A 19575-nucleotide genomic window follows, 5' to 3' on the forward strand; every position below is an offset into this window, starting at 1 on the left:
ATAGAGAATAAGACATATTGCATTCAATTTGAAATTTCCATTTCCTGAGGTACCTTAATAACCTAATAATTCTTATCCAGAAACATAAAATAAATATGACAAAAATTAACAAATTTCCCCTATATCTTGATAATTCAAAAACAATACTAGATGTTGAGCAACTCAACTTATATAACCATATAACATTAAGGATCTCGAGGTTCTATATTTAACGTTCGTGGATTTATCTGTATTTTGCAAATATATAAATAAATGAGATATTATTCTATGGTCGAGATTTTAAAATAAAATACAATTGGTGTCTCAAATATTATTGTAAATTATAGGAATTTCTTAATTTTAAGGATTAAACAAATTCATTCTTGACTAAGACGCTTGAGCAATCAATGCAGTCTTTGAATTTTGATTGCATGCATGCCTCATGGCACCCATTAGCACCCTTTGGACCTTGCATGCCCTTCAAGTGTAAGAGAGACTATTTTTCCACAACTCATGTATTAATTTCCATCATTTGGCACCAAGCAACATTGAATGTTCTGTGTTAAATTTGTACATATATCTTCTTTCGCCCAATACTGCTTGTATGAACTAATACAATGAATATGAACCTTTGGTATCCTCCCAAGTAGTTTTAGATTTAAGCTCCAACAGCATTTGTGTCTCCCACGGTATCCGTGTGTGTGAGTTCCTTCTTCTCCTTCCTAACTTTCGCAAAAAATAAAGTTGGACTATGTCTAGTAATTGATGGCTATTTAAACCCCTGGACATGTAATCAGAAATATTCAACCAAATTTACAGCAATCAAGTACAGAAACAATAAATCCAATGAAACCATCCCTATCCTCCATTTCTATGCTCTTACTTGCCCTACTTATCTTCCTGAGCCAAACCCAAGTCACCTATTCACTTTTCAACAAGTACCGGGTGCATATTATATATCAACGGATTGACAAATGAGACTCTTACAGCACATTGTAAATCCAAGGACGACGATCTTGGAGTTCATGCACTTGCAGTGGACCAGGAATTTTCATAGGAATTTCGCATCAACTTTTTTGATAGAACACTTTACTTTTGCAATCTGGTGTGGAAGGGTGGACATAAAACTTTTGATGCCTTTCTAGTCGATGAGAAAGCTTTACTGAATGCTTGTAGTTCTTCTGACTGTATGTGGAGAGCAAGAGATGATGGAATTTACTTGTTTAATTATCCGCACAAACAATTTCGACTAAAATATCAATGGGAAAAATGAAATTATTGATGTAAAAGAGTAGTCAAATGTTCGCTAGGAAAATAATCTTGTGAGTGGCTGTGCTCAACATCCAATCAATAAATATTATAGCATGTTCTCACAACTTGTTTCGTTTGATGCTATAGCTTACATTTTATTTTTGCTAATTTGTTAATTTGCAACTTGTGTAAGACCAAATGAATCTCTGCACCCAATGTTAGAGTTTGAAATTTTTTTTTCTTTTTCACAAAGTGATATTCTAACTAATATACGGGGTGGGGAGATTTAATTGGGATGCAAAGGAGCAAGAACATTACCTTGACCAACTGCCCTAACTCACATATGTATGTTAGGGTTTGAATTCTGGTTCTTCATACTTGGCCTCGTTAATTTGTAAGAAAGGAATAATTAAACACAAATCCTCCCAATGTCATAATAGTTCGAATTCTACCTCCCTTTTCTTTATTACTCTTAAGATATGTGGTAATTGAGCAAAACGAGACAAAGGTCATATTTATACAAAACAATGAAACTAACAAAAATGTAACTTTTGTATTTGAGAGAAATTGATATTATATTAGACTAAGAAAAAATACAATCCTAAAGGAGGAGAGGATCCTCATACCACACAATAGAACTACTAAGAGCACTTCCACCAGTTTGCCCTTTGCCATGCCAAGGGGGGGCTAGGGCAGCTACTATTCACTTGAATAGAGGTTGCCCTTGCAAAAGGTTGTGGTGTTTCCACCCATTACCATGGCAACAACTATTCATATGAGATATGAGGAGAGAAATTTGTATAGAATTTTGGTGTGGGAAGTGAAAACTATGACTAAGTGTTTATTTTTTAAAAAAATCTGGAACTTTTTGTATTTTTTTTGAATTTTTTTTAAAAAAATTTGTTGCCGATGTCATCCCGGGCTTGAACTCGGGCTCATCTTGCCTGAGGGCTGGCCTGGTTTCGTGGGCCCCAGTAGCTGCCCTGGCCAGCCCTTGCTGCTGGAAACGGTTTTATCGGGCCTAAACCCCCCAAGCCCCCCTAGCCCTTGTTGCTGGAACTGCTCTAATAGAGAACTCAAATTTCTCAAATCGATAGAAAGTGAAAAGTAGAAAGAGAAATTGTAGAAAACAAGAATTATGTGTTGCAAATTTAACTGTGCAATTGGACAACCTGTTACTAATTAAGATGTCAATCATACAAGTCTAGCAGTACAATTTTTAAATTTGTGAAGTTAAATCACTCAACAAGCAAAGGCCAAAAGAGTGGTTCCAAAATATGGCACACAAAGAATAGCATCAAGGTAAGCTCAATCCCCTGCATAGTAATCATCCAAAACTGATATGGAAGAGATTCATCTGCATATTGACTTCATCTTTTTCTTTTTCTTTTTTCTTTTTTCTTTTTAATATAAGTCATAGTGTAATGTATAACAGTATAAAGGGGATGGGTTTCTCACACACACAATTGGCAAGTCTTTACTTAGTTAGGATTTTGGTTACTTACCCATTTATCTAGTCCTATATATTATAATTGAGATTTTTTTCCTATTGTAATTTCAGATTTATTTCCTATTTTATTTAAGGTTGTACTTCCTTATAAATACCTCCATATCGGAGAAGAATACATAACTGAATATTTACCCTATTTTGTTTGACATGGTTTTTTTTTTTTTTCATCAAGGTGACATGGGATTCGAACTTGAGACCATTCATTGCAAATTGAGGTCCTTTTCACTGGCTAAACCCATTGGAAAATTGACTTCATCTCTTAATATTGGTAAAATAAGGAATTAATTCTTAACTAAAATTGCCAAATGGCATTAATTCTTATTCTTTGGCACCAAGCGAATACATTAAATTTTCTGTTTCAGTTACATATCTTCTTTCACCAGATATTAGATGTAAGAACTAATACAATGAACATTGACAAAAACGAAAAAAACAAAAACAAAAAACTTAATACAACGAACGCAAACCTTTTTTATTTGGTAAGTAAACGAATTGAAATGAATTTGACCTCATCCACAGATTGGACTAATTAGTAATTGATAGCTATTTAAACCCATATACATAATTAAAAAAAATTCAACTAAATTTACAGCAACAAAGTACAGAAGCAATGAAGCCAATGAGGAAGCCATGCCTATCCTACATTTCCATGCTCTTACTTGCCCTACTTATCTTCCTCAGCCAAACCCAAGTCACCTATTCACTTTTAAACAAGTACCGGGTGCATGTTATCAATGGGTTGTCAAAAGATACTCTTACAATTCATTGTCAATCCAAAGACACCGATCTGGGAATTCATGAACTTGCAGTGAACCAGGAATTTGCATGGAAATTTCGCACCAACTTTTTCGATACAACACTTTTCTTTTGCAACCTGCGGTGGAACGGTGGACATAAAACTTTTGATGCGTTTAAAGTCGATGAAAAAGGTCTGTTGAATGATTGTAGTGCTAATGATTGTATGTGGTTAGCAAGAGATGATGGGGTTAACTTGTTTAATTATCCCCACAAAGAATATCGACAAAAATATAAATGGGATAAATGAAATTGATGTGAAAAAGTACTCAATTGTTCGCAAGATGATCTTGTGAGTGGCTGTGTTCAACATCCAATATATAATATTATAAACATTTTCTCACTACTCGTTTAAATTTCTTTTTTAATATCTCGCAATTTGTTTTTGGATTAATTTGTTAATTTGCACTTTGTATGTAATGCCAAATGAATCTATGCACCCAATGTTAGAGATTGAATTATGCTTCCTCGTATTTGTCCTCCTTAATTTGCAGCAAAATGAATCATTTTAAACAGGATCTTCCTAAAATGAATAATAAACTTCACTCAATTATCTGCATCACCACTTATATCATCACGATTCATCATGCCTTACGGATTGCATGTGGAGAGGAACAGATGATGGTGTTTACTTGTTTAATTATACGCAAACAGAATATCAACTCAAATATAAATGGCGAGTATGAAATTGATGTAAAAAAGACTCATTGTATGGTTGACATTAAGGCTTCGTTTCTTCAACCTCGGAAAAATTAATATAATAAGAATTTTGTGGCTACTTGTTTAATTTTTAATTTTAGTTTTTTTATTAATTTGTTGATAGTCCGTTGCAAATCTGAAGATGATGATTTTGGTGGAAATTGAGTTGGTAATTATTTAGGAATTTATCCTATTCGGTTCCGCACAAATACATTTGGGCCTTCACTAAATTTATTTATTTATCGGGATTCGAATATAGGTGCAAGAGAGTTTTTTTTTTTTTTTTAATTAATTTATTTATTAATTTTTTTTTTTTAATTTTATCAAGATGTAAGGGAGTTTAGACATATCGTTTATATTATCATCAATATAAAAAAGTGGCTCATAGAGAATGCGAAGGTCCAATTCCTTATCAACCCATTCTAGCCAGAGAATCAACAGCAACATTGAATTTTCAGAAATTTCAATTCAATAGATTAATATTCTTTCATTACTACAATATCGGGCTTTAGGCACAAATATTTTTTGTGCTCTTTAGTGCAAAAGGCACAATTATTCGTGCTCTATGTTAATAGTCACAATGCAACCACAACAAATTAGTCGGTTACCTCTATACATTAATTGGATAAATGAATTCGTCACCTTCCTAATCCTATCATTCTTCTCCACTTCCCCTTCACCAACCAAGTTAGTCCCAAAGGCTTGTTCATTTATTCTTTTCATTGCTCAATTTGTTGTGTCTTTTATTCCATCATTCTTATTCTTGTTCATAGCCCAAAGTCACGAGAGCCTTCTTCAGCTACTCGGTTTCCTTACTTGCAATAGCATTCACTATGAGATGATCTCAATGCAATATTTCAACTTTCACCTACTCCTTCATCTTATTTCAGTATTTCTTCAAGTCTGCAATAGCATTTCATGTTAAACCATGCTACCACCCTAATTGACCAGATTAATCATGGCATAAATTCTCTAAACCCATCTCTCTGTCTCTCTGTGCCTATAAAAATGAAATAAATAAGCTTATAATATTCACATTTTGAAGCATAAGAAAGTCCATCTATCTAGCTAGCAAAATCCCAAACCATGAAACCCTTCTTTAGCTACTTCATTTTCTTGCTTGCAATTTCAACACTTGTCATGTCTCAAGATTCCTGTACTGTTGGTCTTGGCCCTCAGTCTGGCAACTACCATGTGGAAATTCGAAACCGCTTGAGCCATGACACCATTTTGAAGGTGCGCTGCAAGTCTGGTGGTGGAGATCTGGGTGACCATTGGGTTGTAAATGGGCAGCGTTTCACTGTTAGTTTCCACAATGACAAATGTGTCTCGACCGAATACTGGTGCAAGCTAAGTTGGGGCTCTAAATCCAGCCATGGCGGCAACTATCGCTTCTTCAGCTGTGAAGAATCGTTTCTCAAGTTCTGCAATTTCCAGGACTGCAGTTGGAAGGTTAGGGATGATGGGATATATTTGCATGACATGCATGGACTAAAAGATGTGAAATATTATGACTGGGAGAGCTAAATTGGTCTTTCTATCAAGGTCAGAGGCTCAGATTGGCCTGTGGTACAAGAGGACTTATGGAATAAATAAAAAACCATGGACTTTATATTTATGGTTGTAAGAACTGTTTTTCTTTTTCTTTTCTTTTAAATGGCACTTGAGATATAGCTCATGGGCCTTTTTTAAAAATCTATAATAAATTGACTGTTGTTTGATGGGTTAAGCACCATGGTTCACTTTGTGGGTTTCATACTGAGGTATTTTTTATTTATAGATTTAACACTCAGAGGATCCATGGATATGTTTCATTCAAATAATGTTTTCCACCCAAAATGAATTCATGATCAAGTGAAAAAATTTATAGGTTTTATATCAAATAATGAATTTCTCATTCAAGTAAAATTTGTGGGTTTCTCACCCAATGATAGATTTACCACACGAAGGATTTGATTGAGAATTAAGTACCCATTTAAGTGAGGATTAAACACCTGTGATTTTGATTAAGGGTTCAACACAAATATTTGAAAAGAGACAACAGCAGCTAGCTCGTTTCATTCTCGGACCGTCCTTTTGTTACCTGCTGTCATGCTATTTATAAACTGGGGTTTGGGAGACTGAGGATGAGGATCACTTCAAATTTGAAAAGCCCAACAACATGATCTGATTATCATCTTCTGCAAAAAGCCTGATCCCTTCTTTAGGTATAAGATCAGAGGCGATTTGATTGTAACAACCAAATATATAGTGCACGACGTGAGGATCAGACTCACTTATCCAACCCCACTTTTTCATTTTTTTTGATTTTTTTTCGTTTCAACAAAAATATATCAGTTAGTCTTGGATAATATCTTGAGCAGTAAATGCATTAATTATGTAATTTAAACGCATTGCATGCCATAGTCCAAGTGTAGATATATATGTAGAGGCTATACCATGCCGCATGCATGGCTTAACTCGTGTCAAGCTGCTAATTCTACCTCTATTGTTTTTTGTGTATATCTTCTGCAAAACCCTAAGACTATATAAAGCTAGAGAATCAGAAACATTCAGCAAAATTAGCAGCAACCAAAATGAAGATCAAACCTTGCCAATCCTACGTTTCCATGTTCTTGCTTATCTCTCTAATCTGTCTGATGAGCCAAACACTAGTCACTGATTCACTATTAGACAAGATACGGGTGCATGTTGTCAACGGCTTCCAAAACGAGACTCTCGAAGTTCATTGTAAATCCAAGGACGATGATCTCGGGCTTCACCATATCCCCGCGAATCAGGAATTCAATTGGCATTTTCGGATTGCCATTTTTAAGAAAACTCTCTTCTTCTGCGATACGTGGTGGAGGGGTGGAAAAGCCAGTTTCCATGCCTTTTCTGCCGAAGAAGGTTTTCTCAAGTTTTGTGGTGATAGAGATTGCATGTGGAGAGGAAATGAAGATGGGATGTCCTTGCTTGATTATCACCACCAACAATATCATCTCATGCATAGATGGGAATCATCCTAACTTCAAAGTTCATGTATAAAGTGATCATCTTGCTTGTATAGGTGGTGATGATATAGATAGCCGGGGTGCTCAAAAGCTGCTTGTTCAATCCAAAGAGAAGATAATAAAAAACATGTTCTCATTACTTGATCATGTTTAATTTCTAGCTATATATGTATTTATCTTAAATTTGGTTTCTCCACTAATTAATTTGAAATTAGACCATGTACGGTCTCATGTGATCGATGAATATGAAACGCAGGGCTCACAATATTATGTGCTTCACCCCTATATCACCAGTATGAGAAAGTTGAGAGAAGAGTTGGATCCTAAATATTATATAACTCCCTTCTTATTATCTCGTTCAATAATTGTTTTTTTTTCTTCAGAGAATCTCATTCAATAAATTTAAATGCTTATAAATTGTGGATCTTTTTTCAATGTGACAAAAAACAAAAGATTTTTTATTTTTTATTTTTCCAAAGTCAACTGTTTTTATTTAGTATAAGGGATAGTCTAAATTATAAGGAAATTGAAGTTTCTCACACACATGTGCAATGAGAGTTCGAATCTGAAACCATTAATTTGCAAATCAAAACTATTTTTTTTTCCCACTTTACTAGACCTCGTTGGGTTCAAAGCCAACTTCAAGACCAAGCAGCAAGCAAAAGATGACAAACTATAAAAAATGAGTGTAAGTGGATAAAATTGGAATGGGGAAATCACCAGTCGTTATAATAAGGGGTTGTTAATAGTCACCCAATCAATTGCAGAAGCTATTATTGGACACGTGGATAATGTAGACCCAAAAGAACTGACAAAAGAACTAGGCGACACACCTTGGGCTCACTTAAAACTCAAATTGAATTTGAATGGATGCCAAATTAAGAGGCCAATATTGGGCCTCAATAATCTTATTTTAATAGTGAAGGCCCAATTAAAATCCCGAATGGAAACACAGCCTATTCCCTATGGTATATAGCCGCACCGCATACACAGATTCAATGACTTGTTTCTAAAGACAACTTCGCACCCTTCAAAACTTTCACACTCTCTCTCTCTCTCAACCAAGAAATGGGTCAGGGAACTCCGGGCGGGTTGAACCGGCAAGGCCTACCGGGCGATCGAAAGCCCGACGGGAACGATAAGAAGGAGAAGAAGTTCGAGCCGGCGGCTCCGCCGGCCCGAGTTGGTCGAAAGCAGCGCAAGCAGAAAGGTCCCGAGGCTGCGGCTCGGCTCCCGACCGTGACGCCGCTGACCAAGTGCAAGCTTCGGCTGCTGAAGCTGGAGAGAATCAAGGACTATCTGCTTATGGAGGAAGAGTTCGTGACGAACCAGGAGCGGCTCAAGCCGCAGGAAGAGAAAGCCGAGGAGGATAGATCTAAGGTCGACGATCTCCGAGGCTCGCCGATGAGCGTTGGGAATCTGGAGGAGCTAATTGACGAGAACCATGCGATTGTTTCGTCTTCGGTTGGGCCTGAGTACTATGTTGGGATTTTGTCCTTTGTAGATAAGGACCAGCTCGAGCCTGGTTGTGCCATTTTGATGCATAACAAGGTAATTGGGGTATTGGGTTTTTAGGGTTTTTGATTGGGCTATCGTTATTTCGTTGTTGATGCTGGTTTTGTTAATTTTAGCTTTTGTTGATTGGATATTGGAATTTAGCTTGTTTGGGTTTCTGATAAATGGTTAGGGAAATGTGGGCAATTTAGTTTGTGATTTTGTTGTACTCGAAACCTAATCAGACTGTGATACTTAGTTGCATAGACAGTCTCCGTTCTGCTGCTAAAGATGATACTTAGACATTTACTGTTAAGCGGTCATCTGGTGTATATGAAATAGCTACATTTATGGTTCTACCCGAGTTTATGAACCAAACTATGTATGTTTGCTGTTGGTATAACTTCAGTTGTTGTTTTTTGATTCATCTATCTGTGTGGGTTTTGATTGGTAGTGTGTTAAATGTTGTTCCTTGTCAGGTGCTTTCTGTTGTCGGGCTTCTTCAAGATGAAGTTGATCCAATGGTGTCTGTCATGAAAGTTGAGAAAGCTCCACTGGAGTCTTATGCTGACATCGGTGGATTAGATGCCCAAATACAGGAGATTAAAGAAGCAGTTGAGCTCCCACTGACGCATCCTGAACTATATGAAGACATTGGTATCAGGCCTCCTAAGGGAGTCATATTGTATGGAGAGCCTGGAACGGGCAAGACCTTGCTTGCAAAGGTCTGGATCCAATTTTTTATTTTTCCACCTAGCCACAGCATGCCAATTCGCCATTTGCTTGTATTTATTTGTTCGTTTTGTATCCTTGTTCTGTCTTGTTCATTAGAATATCCTCCCTACTTGGACATGTTACAAAAAAATCAGGGTGCAGTCACCTGCTTCACTGTTTCAATTAAGTTGCAAGATTTCTGATGTTTCCCATGTTGTTTTCCAATTTGTATCATATTCTGTATGCAACATGCCATAGGGATGCAGTTGTCATTAGTTGGGTGTCAAATATTCATCAAACTGATATTTTCCTTCCTACACGTCGCTGCATCCATTCCCATTCTGTGATATTATAGTTTGCTCTCTATTTCTTTCACCATTTTTGTGTATCCTGCAATGCTGACACCAGTAGCAATTGCTTTTGCTAGTTTTCCTGTTTGTTTGTATGTTTGTGGGTGCACCTCTCTCTCATGCACCCACCGATAGCATACTCACAATATAGACGTTTGGGTCAGAGCAGGCACCAACAAAATTTGTTGCAAAGACCTGTCTAGTTTAAAAGTTTTACTGTCACAGTTATGTTTGCAAAGACCTGAGTGCTCCACAGAGTTCCTTTCAATGATGTTTGCTTATGGAATATTTGTTGTATCCGCCCTCTTCTTGTCAAATTATCTTCTCGGCTTGTAAGCATGTTTTCACTTTTTTCAGGCAGTGGCAAACTCAACATCAGCAACTTTCTTACGTGTTGTTGGTAGTGAGTTGATTCAGAAGTACTTGGGAGATGGTCCAAAATTAGTGAGGGAACTCTTTAGGGTTGCTGATGACCTCTCACCCTCCATTGTCTTCATCGACGAAATTGATGCTGTTGGTACAAAGAGGTGAGCTGCAAGCCCCTGAACATTGATGAAAATATTGTAAATTACTGTTAATCAAATGTTCCTGATGATCTTTTGTCTGCAGGTATGATGCCCATTCAGGTGGTGAACGTGAAATTCAGAGGACCATGTTGGAGTTACTGAACCAGTTAGATGGTTTTGATTCAAGAGGAGATGTTAAGGTGATCTTGGCAACAAATAGAATTGAGAGTCTTGACCCAGCCTTGCTTCGTCCTGGCCGAATAGATAGGAAGATTGAATTCCCTCTTCCTGATATCAAAACAAGGAGGCGCATCTTCCAGGTAAATTGACACGACTGTTTATAAGAAAGAAACAATTTCAACGTCAAACGTGCTAAGTTTTTATGGTTGTGACTAATGATGATTGGATCTATTGATTGCAGATTCACACATCAAGGATGACGTTGGCTGATGATGTCAACTTAGAAGAATTTGTTATGACTAAGGATGAGTTCTCTGGGGCTGATATAAAGGCAATATGTACTGAAGCTGGTTTGCTTGCTTTAAGAGAGCGCCGTATGAAGGTGAGAAAGACACTTTGATCTTCCAACCTCCCTTCCCCATCTTGAATCTCTGAAATTTGTTTATCTTTTCTTACTGTGTTTGATTCAACTGGTTGCTTAATCATTGTAATTAACGTGGGTGTTACATTTAAATTGTGTGCATCAGGTGACACATATAGACTTCAAGAAGGCAAAGGAAAAGGTGATGTTCAAGAAGAAAGAAGGGGTTCCAGAAGGGCTCTATATGTGATGAAATCACCCCGCATGTACTTTTGAAGACACAGCCGTTATGTTTGTGTTCTGTATTACAACTTAAATTCTATTTCAAGTTTCTTGTGTTTTGGTTGGATTCAATATTAAGTGATGATTAGCATCCTTAATTGAAAGATGGAGGTTGTAATACTTCAACTATAGAATCATGAGTGCCTTCCCTTCGGAAACCAACTAAGGCAACTCCGATTATTTACGTTTATCCATATGCTTCATTTCAAAGCTTGACGTTTCTCTTGATGATGCCTGGGAAAAATTGCACAAAATATCAAATCTGCTTAAAGAAAATGCGGGATGTGTTTAAGCTTGGGTTGTTGTGCGATTTGAAACACGACATTTCTGGTTGTTAACTCATTACGTTAGCCTTCGTGTGCTTGTCAACATGTTTACTAAGTGAATGTTACGTTCTTGGATTCATTCAAGCAACTCAGTTCTCCAAACGAGGGACGACAATTCAGAAAATTGGGAAAAAGAAAAGAGGGAAAAAGAAAAGAAAAAGGGATGACATTGTGTTTTATTTATGGACACTGCTTCCATGGAAGAAGGCATTCTGCTTCTTACAAATTACAGGTTGATACATATGTAAAAATAATTCATCAAAAACACCAAGAGAAAAATCTCTATAAGCATGTCAATTTGTAATTGGCAGGAAAGTAGGAGGTCCTACTTCCAAGGAAGGATACAAGTATTTTCCTTTATTTATAGAACACCCGATAATGAAATTAATGAAATTTAGGGGAAATCCTGATAACTAAGAGAATTTATAATTTCATGCATTATCTTGCTTCCAATGTTTTATTTTCTCTATAAATTTGAAGTGGGAAAATAAATGAGGATTAGTCTTGAACCCTTCCAATTTAATGAAAGAAGTTAACTACAAAGAAAATTGAACTTTTTTCAGGGAATAATTTAAAGTTGAAGTTTTTAGGGCTTACTCAAATGTCATAATTCATTCTTTGATGTTCTTTCCTTTGTAAACCATTTAATTTAATTTTCGTAGCAAAAAAAACTATTTAATTTAATTTTTCCTATTACCTTTACAAACAAAACGGTGCGTGGGCTCTCATTCATCACCTTAGCTTCTGTTTGTTTTCCTGGAAAATCTTTTCTCGAAAACTTTCCGTCTCAATCCTCGAAAGCTTTTAGAAGCGGGACTGAGTGTCCAAATGGGTCCTCGACTGTGCCAAGTCTGCAACGAAGCACAATCCAAGTACAAGTGCCCCTCATGCCTTGCGCCTTAGTAAGCTCATCGCAGCTCACCAATATCCTCAGTTTTATCTATTTTGAAAACCCTTTTGATTCTTGCTGGTATCTGATTCGTTAACGAAAAAGATAAAATTATTTTGCTTGCAGTTGTTCTGTAGCCTGTTTCAAGAAACACAAGGGTAGGGCGCTTACACACTTCAACTTTACTTTTTTATTAGTTATTATCATTAATTATGAATTTCAAAAGCTGGTTAATTGCTTATTCTGGTGTTAATCTGGGACTAATTTGAGCTTACATACGAATTTTGCAGAAAACCCATGTGCTTTGCCAGTTTCTTCGTTGGAAAAACCACCAAGTAAGAATCTGGCACTCTAATTTCATTAAATTAATGTGCTTTCATATGCCTAAATGCTAATTTGTATTTTTCGTTGATACGTATTAGAGAAAGTATTGTATGGGATTCAATTTATGTCTGTGATCCTACCTCAATAAACACACGGCTTATTAAAAAGTAAATGTTGTTATGTTTGTGTTAATGATTATATTTTCTTCTTGTTGCATTGCCTTTTGGGATATTTTCATGAGACATGTGTCCTCTCTGAGGATTCTGAGAATTCTATTGTTGTTGATTTCTTATTCTTCAGCCACAGGTCCGGAATCACGGGTAGATAGGCCATTAATTATTGAGGAACCGAGCGAAGTGCTGCAAAGGCTACAACTAGAGGCTGTGGGTAAGGATTTTATAACTAAGCTTGGAAATGCATTAGATTTTTTAACTTAACTACACAAGATGGCCATTGGGGAACTTAGAAAGCGGAGGATACTAAGACCTAGGTTCCAAAATATTTAGAAGTATAAATGATGTTCATGCCAGATTTAATCTAACGCCTTTAAGGTAAAACGGGAGAATGAAAGAGGCTGTTGTCATCTAGGCTGAAACCAAAAGGAGGTTATTTTATTGGTTGAAATCAAAACTGTTAGAACTAAGGAGGTTTCTGCAAGTATGCTGAACAGAAGACAAGCCAAGGTTTATGGTGTTGGTTATTCTTATTCTGAACCTTTGAACCTTTCCATCATTTTGCCATCATCATTCCCCGAAACTCTTAGAAGGCTCCTTTGAGCATTTGAGGTAATCCCCAATGTGGTGACTTATAGTCATTTACGATGGTTCCAATTACGTTTTTTTTTTTTGGTCGGAATTGGTTCCAATTACGTTAACTGCTGGTCTTTTTAGTGAATCTATATGTTCAGTAGTCTAGATTAGGCAACAATTTATCTACATACACCAAAGCTGCTTTGCTGCATGGTTTGGCTCCAGAGAACTGTCCCACATCTACTTGTTTGATGGTAATTATCCCGCTTAGAATCTCTGGTTGAAGGAAATTGTTGGACTAGGCAACTAATAAGAACATTACAGTTTTCAATCCGCAACTGATATGATTGCTCCCCCTGATTATCAACCCTCGTTTTTTTCCCTTTTGTAGCTTCTTCCAGTGAAATTTGCAGTGCTTTGAAAGATGAAAACCTTCAGAAGCTCATTCTAAATATAGATTGTTCACCAGATGCAGAGAAAGTGAGTGGGGTCATTTACTTCAATCAAGACCAAAGTATTTTCTTTATCAAATGTTTTTCAGTTAGGCATGATACTCGCTCTGAAATCAAACTGTCTTGACTAAAATGGAGAATAATGTTTGGTAATCATGTTCTATACTATCATCAGGAACTTGAGAAAGCTATGGGTGTGGATGTGTTTCGGATATTTACGGACAAGGTGATGCCCTCTGTTGCTACTATTAGAGAATACTCTCTGCTTATACATCTATAAATTGTTTTGGTTGCCATATGATCATCATCAGTTCACTTGAATAAAAGCCTGAGCTCTAAATACTGTTTGGATTTCTGTCTTCAGATCCTATCTACCCTTGGCTCATAACTACAAGCACTTCATGAAGGACAAATTTACACAGGGAAGAAATCTGATTTTAAAGCTCTCCACCATCGAGACATCTTCAACTTCACGAAACGCATTAAGAATATTGTGCTTCCATCTTGGACGTGGTCAAGAATTTTGTCATCGGGTTCCAAGTTTGAACTACGGAAATTTTAATGTGCAATAGCTGATGTAAGTTGAAGAAAATCTCGTCAAACAATTTATAGTTAGCATATAAATGTCTCTCGAGTTTCCTGCGGGCATCTTTTACTCTTTCATGGTTAACCAGGAAAATAAAGCAAAGAAAATAGGATTTCTTGTCAAAGATATTCTCGCATCTTTGGTGGAGGATGTGATCAATATGCCTTTGCCGGATATTGAGCACAAAGGTTTCCGAGGTGGACTTTTGCCTTAGACTTATATAGGTTGTCCTCCAGTGTTATTGGGGATTTTGATAATATCTTCTTCACCAAGAAAAAGACAACTCAAGAAATGAATTGATGGGCAGACACCTTTATTTTTATCTTGGGCTGCTTTTGCAAATCACATGAAAGCAGAAAACGATACCAGAAGGATCTCTCAGCATCTTCCATCTTTAGATCAGGTCCCAGGAACTTTGTGATCACTCATTGTAAACTTGATACCTTTCACAGCTTCTGAGAGCGACAAAATCAAAATAGGAAAATGGTAAATATATTGCTATGGGGTTGTAATAATTACATGTAAGCTTTGTTATATGGCATTTTAGCCTCACAAGAACCCAAAAAGGAGAAAAAACTACTCTCAGAGCTTAGACTACAAAACTTAGCAGGCAAAGAGCCTTCTGTTATCCATCCACTTCACAACTTCAACCTGCAATGCACAATAAGTTTCACCATCAGTTCTTCCACTTTCCATGCGACCCTCGATGATTAAGAACGACATTAAAACCACAATGCACTTCCATTCTCATGGCAGTGGACAGTTGACTCTACCTACTGATGGGTCATATCTATTTAAAAAATCATCAGGTAAATTTAAAGATGAAGGTATTTGCTTTTGTAAGATTGTAAGAATTCACTGGGGTCAAGGGGAGAACCGAATTAATCTTGAAAATTACACAAAGTAAAACAAAAGTTAAAAAGTATTTTTACCTGATTGATGATTTTCGTGAGTTTCAGGTCCCTTACTGGAACTTGGCATGCTACTAGGCTGAGCCATTGCTTGATTCTGTAACAGGAAATGGAGCCATGAATACAGGTAATTTTATGTGAAGAAAAATTTGTAAGTAATAATTTTATGTTAGAACCAACACCATACCCGCTGTAGTGGCAACTGCATCTGCTGGGGATTGAAAAACTGCTGATAAGGATCTGCAAAATTTGGCATACGTGATTGGTTCGGATTTTGAGCAGCAAGCGCGTTTAGCATTTGATCTGACTGATTTGTTGCTTGAACTCTGGCAGGATCATTTGCAGGAATAGGCTGCATATGAAATGGTGGCACAGGGAACCTAGGTCCCAAATGTGCAGCCGCTGTTGGCATGGATGAACCAGCTAGCACATTCGGAAATGGCATCATAGGCCGGGTCATGCCCGCCATTTCCATTCCCATGCCCATTCCCATTCCCATTCCCATCCCCATCCCCATCGGCATATACTGCTGAACACCAGGAAACATCATAGGTACCATGCCGCATCCCATGGACATCATCTGCAGAAATTGGTTACAATCTAATTGGTATCATAAATAATGCATGAACGCGTTATTGATCTTTTCTCTTCTCGCTATTTCTTACTTGGATATTTTTCACAGTTAAGAGTGACAAAAGATTGATTCTCCATTAAGTTACCACTGTCTTCAGCTTGAAATTATATATAGCAGTGGAAAACAAGACAAGAGCATACCTGTACTTGTAACTGAAGTGATTTCAAGTACTCAATTGCTTCATCCAGCATTGACGCTTTGTCTGACTGATGATACAGAATACACAAAAAAAGAAGAGTATTTTTAGAACGTGAAAAAAGAAACCGCATTTGGATCTAATGGAGAAAGCAATTCAAAATGCTTGTGAAATTCCATAGAAGATTTAATTAGTATGAAAACCTTGTTGCAACGAGGTATTAGTTCTTGTAAAGCCTTCATCTTTTCATTTATCCTATCTCGACGTCTCTGCACATAGATTCAATACTTAGCCATTTTCAAGAGAAATAACGTCACCTGAGAAGGAAGGTGAACAACTTGTTTTTATCAGTGAAGCTGTAGTTCAAGCTAAAGTACAGACCCTCTCGGAGAGATTGTGGACCTCGGCAGCACGGGATCTCTTTGTAGACGTTGATCCTCGGGCTTGCTTTTTTCCATTGGCAGATTCAAACTCAACATCCTGTTTAAAATCATCAGAGAAAAGAACAATTACTTGTAATATCCAATAGTAAATTGCAATGAGTATAGGAAATATCATCTTCTTCATGGTCCCTACTGCTGAAAGGTACAATACAAACATGAATGCCCTGACCAATCCAACCAACTGAATTATACATGGCATTATAAACTTAACATCTTTACATTTTTGTATTGGTTTCACAATTAACAAAGGCATCAACATATCTAACCAAACAAAACCAATTATAATCTAACTCTACTTTCTGTCAATGCATGCATACATACACACCAGGTACCAATTTGGCGCTACTCACTCTACTGTCTTACACTAACCATGAACTGATTTTGAATCCTGAATAAATTTCCAAGGCCCTATCAAAAGTAATAGAGCTATCATTTTTCTTGTTGAATATAAATAAATAAATAAATAATCCCACATCAATAGTATTTCCTGATAATTTACCAAATAAATATCCAGATAATGAGGGAAGGCTACTTTATTTTTATTTTTATTTTTTGGGTCAGAAGGAAGACTAATATGGGACGAAGAAACAAACAAGTCCTGTGAAAAGCCACGTGTAGCCCATGATGATTAATAAATCATTTTTGGAGGGTATTAATGCAGTTTCACTAGAAATTCACTGCTACCTACACCAGCTACCAATCATCTTCCATTCAATTTTATTGTCAGAAAATTTATGTTCCTCCTTCCTACTGTACTGTACACGTGCGAAACTTTAATCATAAGAACAGAACTGCCACGTGTACGGCGCACAACTGAAGTGACGGGGCCAGAAAAAACACTGACGCACATATTGGATGTAGCGTTTCTATAGGGTTATAGCCTAGGGTACTGGGGGCGCAGTGCGCACGATTACCGACGTTACCTCCCCCCCACCTGCGCACGTTAGCCGAGACCAGGCAACAAACAACACCTTGGGAAAGAGAACAATAGATTTTTTATTTTTTATTTATTTATTTTCCAATTCTGGAAACTAGTTAATTTCATTTTTCACAGAAAATGTTATCGTTATCATCACTACTTAGTAAAAAAACAAATTTGTGCTGACTCAGACTCACTCACTCACCTCGCTCTGAAACTCGCCGTCGTCCTCGGCTTCTCTCCCTTTCCGCTTCCGATCCTCGCCCGCCCGCGGCTTCTGAGACGATATGGGCTCGGCGCTCGCGCTGGCACTCGCACTGGAGCCGCCGGGCGACGAAGTCAGCGACATCTCACACGTCATAATCTCTTTCCCCGGAAACGACGTCGCAGCATTAGCAGTAACACCAGTAGCAAACGACGTCGCAGCACCGGCAGGACCTCCGCCGCCGCCGCCGTCGAGCCCGGAATCCAAAGCCCTAGAGCTGTGGCCCACCAGCGGAGTATCGCAGGAGTCCACCACCGTCGTCGACTCCCTCACCACGCTCTTGGAGCTGGACGGCGCCGTTTCCGAAACCCTAGCCTTGTTGTTGTTGGTCTTGGAGAAGTGGAGAAAGTTCTGGAGCTCGGTCCTCCTGGGCGGATGAATCGGCGGCTTGGACGGCGGCGCCGAAATAGGATTAGGCCGGAGTTCGGCCCCGGCGGTGGTGTTGGGTTGATGAACGGTGGAGGAATCGGGGTAGAGAAGGTCGGCGCAGAAGGGGTCGTCGACGAGAGGGTACTGAAGCCAAGAGGCCATTTCGTCTTCGTGCATAAACAGCTGGTGGTTTTGGGGTCTGGGGATGTCTCTGTCTTCGGGCAAGACTGCGTCGTATTTGGATGGGGCCTGTGACGACTTTTTGTTGTTAGGCGAAGGCCTTTGGTTCTGGCTCTGCATCACAACTTGACCGTTTTGCCATAGCAGCTCCATGATCTCATCATCTGGCCTGCAACATGTCATGTATGTCATAAATAAATTGCGATTAATAAATTTGACAAAAAATTGAAAAATAAGATAAATTTTTACAGGGATGATTTTCTGGGGCGGTTCGGGGCAGAGGAAGTGGGAATTGAATAATCATCCTCCATTTCAAAATCGGGGACGCACCGATTCATCATTTCTCTTATTGAATCAGTAACTTAGTCCTGAACCCAATCAAAAATTAAACTTGGAACCAAAATTAAGAAGAAAAACAAAAATTACTATAAAAAGGGGATGAAGATGAAGCTGCTTACGGCTTCAAATTATACAAAGGAAGAGGAAGTACTTCTTCTTCCCCATATCTGGACCGACCAGAGATGCAGAGACTGAGGAAGTACTTTGATAGAATAATTGGGTGGCTGGGAATTTCCAAGTGTGGAAAGCGCAGAGGTGGGTGGTGATTGGGAAATTAATGGAGCAAAATCTATAGAGAAGATTTGGTGTTGGGGGGGTCTCTCTGTCTCATTGTGTCGCGGGGTTAAGCAGCCTAACACTACTTGCTACCTTACTTCCACAAAGATAAGGTCTTCTCACTCTCTCCTCTCTCTCTCTCTCTCTCTCCGAATAATAATAATAATAATAATAGCAAGGAAAGAGACGAAATGAAATTTTGACGCTATGCAAAACTCTGTGTTTTCCCAAGCGATGAGTCCCATTTCTTTTTTCATTTTCGCCATAACTCTCTCTCTCATGTTATGTTATATGTTATGTTTTATAATATAAAACAAACAATTAAACGCAAACGCAAACTGGAGTTTTTGTTTTTTTGATTTGTAGAAACGAAAGGGATCAAAATGAGGCGGATATATTATCTTAGACAACTAGTTTAATTCACATTTGTTACAAATTCGAGTTATAAATATATCAGCGATATAATATAAGTCAGAAAAACTCCAACTTGCGTGCAAGAGGACGGCCTCACTTCCCTAGTCAGCTTATATAACCTCGACTTCTCAAAGGTTTTAGCTTTTTGTTAAGCTGAAAATGACTAATCACGACCGTCCGTTGTTAACTGCCACTTCAATTTTTGGTTCATAAGAAGAAGGCTGCATCTGGCACACACCATCCCACTTG

The 19575-nt window shown here is 37.8% G+C and overlaps 4 protein-coding genes across 7 annotated transcripts; 3 read left to right on the plus strand and 1 right to left on the minus strand.

The window, feature by feature from the left end:
• The first annotated feature begins 5320 nt into the window (after positions 1–5320).
• On the plus strand, positions 5321–5761 carry LOC110750092 (S-protein homolog 24-like). Its single transcript, XM_021950361.2, has one exon. It carries the CDS (start codon positions 5321–5323, stop codon positions 5759–5761), a length of 441 nt encoding a protein of 146 aa, XP_021806053.1.
• A 2451-nt stretch (positions 5762–8212) lies between these two features.
• On the plus strand, positions 8213–11324 carry RPT2B (AAA-type ATPase family protein). Its single transcript, XM_021950362.2, has 6 exons — positions 8213–8778; positions 9201–9446; positions 10143–10312; positions 10395–10611; positions 10713–10853; positions 10999–11324. The coding sequence occupies exons 1-6, from the start codon at positions 8296–8298 to the stop codon at positions 11080–11082; spliced, it is 1341 nt and encodes a 446-aa protein (XP_021806054.1). The 5' UTR covers positions 8213–8295; the 3' UTR covers positions 11083–11324.
• An 801-nt stretch (positions 11325–12125) lies between these two features.
• LOC110750079 (HIT-type Zinc finger family protein) lies at positions 12126–14564 on the plus strand. 3 transcript variants are annotated; one of them, XM_088245248.1, is made up of 7 exons: positions 12126–12342; positions 12456–12487; positions 12620–12664; positions 12954–13040; positions 13794–13947; positions 14030–14080; positions 14219–14564. In XM_088245248.1, the coding sequence occupies exons 1-7, from the start codon at positions 12269–12271 to the stop codon at positions 14424–14426; spliced, it is 651 nt and encodes a 216-aa protein (XP_088101374.1). In that variant the 5' UTR covers positions 12126–12268; the 3' UTR covers positions 14427–14564. The 3 variants fall into 3 exon arrangements, with proteins under 3 accessions (XP_088101374.1, XP_021806036.1, XP_021806035.1); XM_021950344.2 differs by having other exon boundaries at positions 13794–13916; positions 14219–14316; XM_021950343.2 differs by having other exon boundaries at positions 12132–12342; positions 13794–13882; positions 14219–14482.
• A 352-nt stretch (positions 14565–14916) lies between these two features.
• PIL5 (phytochrome interacting factor 3-like 5) lies at positions 14917–19120 on the minus strand. 2 transcript variants are annotated; one of them, XM_021950341.2, is made up of 9 exons: positions 18756–19116; positions 18547–18665; positions 17689–18466; positions 16503–16601; positions 16325–16390; positions 16126–16191; positions 15539–15931; positions 15373–15448; positions 14917–15091 (listed from the first exon to the last, which is right to left on the minus strand). In XM_021950341.2, exons 2-9 carry the CDS (start codon positions 18636–18638, stop codon positions 15087–15089), a joined length of 1575 nt encoding a protein of 524 aa, XP_021806033.2. In that variant the 5' UTR covers positions 18639–18665; positions 18756–19116; the 3' UTR covers positions 14917–15086. The 2 variants fall into 2 exon arrangements, with proteins under 2 accessions (XP_021806033.2, XP_088101373.1); XM_088245247.1 differs by lacking the exon at positions 18547–18665 and having other exon boundaries at positions 18756–19120.
• Between the last annotated feature and the right edge of the window lie 455 nt (positions 19121–19575).

This window comes from Prunus avium, chromosome 8 (assembly GCF_965620075.1).
Source record: "Prunus avium chromosome 8, drPruAviu1.hap1.1, whole genome shotgun sequence".
Classification (NCBI taxonomy): domain Eukaryota; kingdom Viridiplantae; phylum Streptophyta; class Magnoliopsida; order Rosales; family Rosaceae; genus Prunus; species Prunus avium.